Below are 3,046 nucleotides of genomic sequence, written 5' to 3'. Positions count from 1 at the left end.
GGATACATTTTTTCCTTGCAGATTTTTGGGGAGGCTGATTTTATATGAATGAAGTTTTTTTTCTTCCCAATTTTCTCCCATATTTCCGGGTGCTCTGTGTTCTGACCAATCGAAATGCTGATTGATGTGGAGGTTATTTTGCTCTGACAGCGACTGTTTGTTGATGCGCTCCTCCTCAGCGGCCCACGGCGGACGGAGTGCTGAGAGACGGCCACCTGAGTCTCTCCGGGCTGCAGATGAGGGCCCACGCCATGTTCTCCGCACAGGGCCTCCCGGTGGCCAGCGACACCTTGGAGTACGCGTGGCTCATCGACGTGCAGGCCGGGGCGCTCAGCGGCAGGGTCACGGTTCCTCAGGTGTGTGACTCGTGAAACGATTGGCCTGCATTCGTGTGAGGTTTGTTCGTTCACCGTGGATTTTCTCACCTCTAGCTGGCCAGCATGGTGGAGTGGGCAGAGACCTTTGTTTTCCACGTGGTTTCTCAAGAGTTCCAGCTGGAGCAGCCAAAGCCCTCCATCGTCTGCCAGCACGGCGTTGATCGCCGCATCTGTGACGCCAAGGTATGGACGGCAGCAAAAAGTAAAATAAAGTATCCAAAGAAATAAACCAATCTGAGCTTATTTAGAATATTCAAAATACACAAATAGTTAAAATATAATGATGTACTCTTTTTATTTTATTCAGCATATTATAAAAAAAAAAAACCTTTAGCTCTTAATTTTAAGTGGAAAAAAATTTATTAAAGAATCATCATTAGTCGATTGATTATTTAAACATTTTAAGTGAAATATTTGTTTCTTTTGAATACTTTATTAACATGATTTCAATTTTCAACCGATCATTCGAACATATTTTTAATTATTCAACTCTTATAGGGCAAGTTACCATTTTTGATCACTTGCATCCCCTTACGCATGAAGGCTTTTATCTACAGTTTGTGGACTTCCTGATAGTAAAGAATTACAATAGTCCAGCCTTGAAGTAACAAATGCATGGAAATCAGAGTTTGTGAAGAACAGAGAAAACAGAATCTGTCTCTGAGGCCTGTTTGTCTTCCAGCTGAGCTGCCTGCCTGGTCACTGCCGCACATCTGAGGAGCTGAAGTACACCATGACCCGGCTGGCCGTGGATGGAGCCGACCTCTTCATCGTGGAGCATGGTTGTGCTGCCAACGTCAGGGTAATTAGCACCAAGGGCGTCACGCACGGGGTCCCTGGATCTCTGACGGTGGGCTGATGTTTCGCTTTTTTTTCCCAGACGGGCATCATCCGAGTCGCCAACTGCAACCTGCACAACCAGGCGGTGGGGGAGGGGATCAGCGCCGTGGTGCAGGACGTGAACATCCGGCAGTACATCGAGCAGCTGGCCGGTCAGGGTCAGGGTCCGGGTCAGCCCCCGCTGCTCCGCCGCTCCGTCTGGCTGGAGGCGGGTTCGGTCAACCTGAACCTCGTCACGGCGGATATCGCCCTGGCCGCCGACCACCCGGCCAAATGTGAAGTCCAGAGACAGTTTCTGGAGCTGCATGACGCCCAAACCAAGAGGTGGGAGAATAAAACATCCTTTCTTTTTCTCTGCTGCATCTCATTACTCAGCTGTGAGTTCAGCCGTGGAACGATGGTAGAAACTGTTCAGATGAAAACTCTGCAGCTTCCCAGAGCGGCTGACTCACTCCTCTGTGGAGTGACTCACTGACTGCATGATGTCCAGCTGATCATCTGCTGCAGGTCTGTCTGCTTCTCACGCATCAGAGCTGAGATGATGAACCCAGAACGCTGTGGTTCCCTAGTATAAACTACAGCCTCCTCTAAATCACTAGTCTAATATTTAAATAGCTTATTTCTTCAGGACATCACAGTAGAAACAGACTTGGCTGTTTATATTCTGTGGCTTTTTAAATGTAGTTCAAACTGGTTCAAAACTGAAAAGGGTTTGTCACTATTTTGCGTTTTTCCCTCCCCAAAAATGGTAGCGTACTAAACTATATTGTGTTAAAAGTTAAGAATATATTTTCTGAGTATGTCATTCTGAGCGTGTCCGATGACGTCAGAGAAGCAGTTTAACTAAGAACATGTAAATGCATAAAAAGTGTCTCAGAAAAATCATAAAACATTTTTAGTGATTTAATGACGTAGTGAAATCATATTTAAATGTTGCATCATTCTAGCTTAAACATTTGTATAAATGTACTCTATCAGACCATATTGTCCCAAAATTTAGAATATTTCTATTTTAAGCAAAATCCTCAAACGTTTAAAGATTCTTATGCGTAGGTAAATGATGCAGTTTAACGCAGAGCAGATTGTAAATGTTTGACTGGAGCAGAGAATCAGCATCAGCTCTGTTGCTCCAAAGGATTTCCTTTCTTTTCCTGCAGTCCTTTCTCTAATTTAAACAGTGGAGGACCTGCTGGAGCCTGAGACCGAAAGCTTATCATCGCCTTCTGTAATGTTCTCCATTCTCCTCTTCCTCCCAGGCTCTGGTTCCTGTGGCCCGAAGACGCCAACATTCGCACCAAACGAAGCCGGAACCGCTGCGGCTGCCTGGGAGGCTGCAGGTTCTTTGGAGGAACCAACATGGGTCTGGACTTCTTCAGGCTGGAGGAGCTGACTCCCTCCTCCTCGACGGCCTTCGCCTCCTCCAGCGCCGAGTCGGACATGAGCTACGGCCAGTCGCTGCTGCAGCCTGGGGAGTGGATCATCACCAAGGAAACGCCTAAAGTGGACGGTAGGAAGCCGTAGAGATTAACGCTTTGTTTCTAACGGACTGCACGGGGAAGAGGAGAGATCTCAACACTGCGGCTTTCGGTCACTGACTTCTCCTCTAAGCTCATCATGAATCCAAGTTTTTATATTTAAATGATTTTCAAACAGCCGACCTCCTTGGAGGAAAATGAGTTTCAATTCAGTTTATTTCAGTTTATTTCTATAGCGCCAATTCACATCACATGTCCTCTCAGGTCACTTTCCAGTTCACCAGATCATCCAGTCAGATTGATTCAAAGTTTTCTATCTAAGGAAAACCAGCTGATTGCATCGACTCATTGACT

General features: G+C 46.2%; 1 protein-coding gene across 1 annotated transcript in view; it reads left to right on the top strand.

Annotated features, from left to right (window-relative positions):
* The window catches only part of kiaa1109 (KIAA1109 ortholog), a 91,287-nt gene that overhangs the window by 24,783 nt on the left and 63,458 nt on the right, over window positions 1–3,046 (top strand). The window contains exons 22-26 of the mRNA XM_015376323.1: window positions 180–356; window positions 432–560; window positions 1,060–1,179; window positions 1,258–1,541; window positions 2,474–2,724. Coding sequence (XP_015231809.1) covers window positions 180–356; window positions 432–560; window positions 1,060–1,179; window positions 1,258–1,541; window positions 2,474–2,724 — 961 coding nt within the window. The remainder of the gene's footprint in view (window positions 1–179; window positions 357–431; window positions 561–1,059; window positions 1,180–1,257; window positions 1,542–2,473; window positions 2,725–3,046) is intronic.

Source organism: Cyprinodon variegatus, unplaced genomic scaffold (genome assembly GCF_000732505.1).
Source record: "Cyprinodon variegatus isolate N-32 unplaced genomic scaffold, C_variegatus-1.0 Scaffold133, whole genome shotgun sequence".
Lineage (NCBI taxonomy): Eukaryota > Metazoa > Chordata > Actinopteri > Cyprinodontiformes > Cyprinodontidae > Cyprinodon > Cyprinodon variegatus.
Note: the sequence above shows the minus strand (reverse complement) of the source record. Positions and strands in the feature narration are given on the sequence as shown.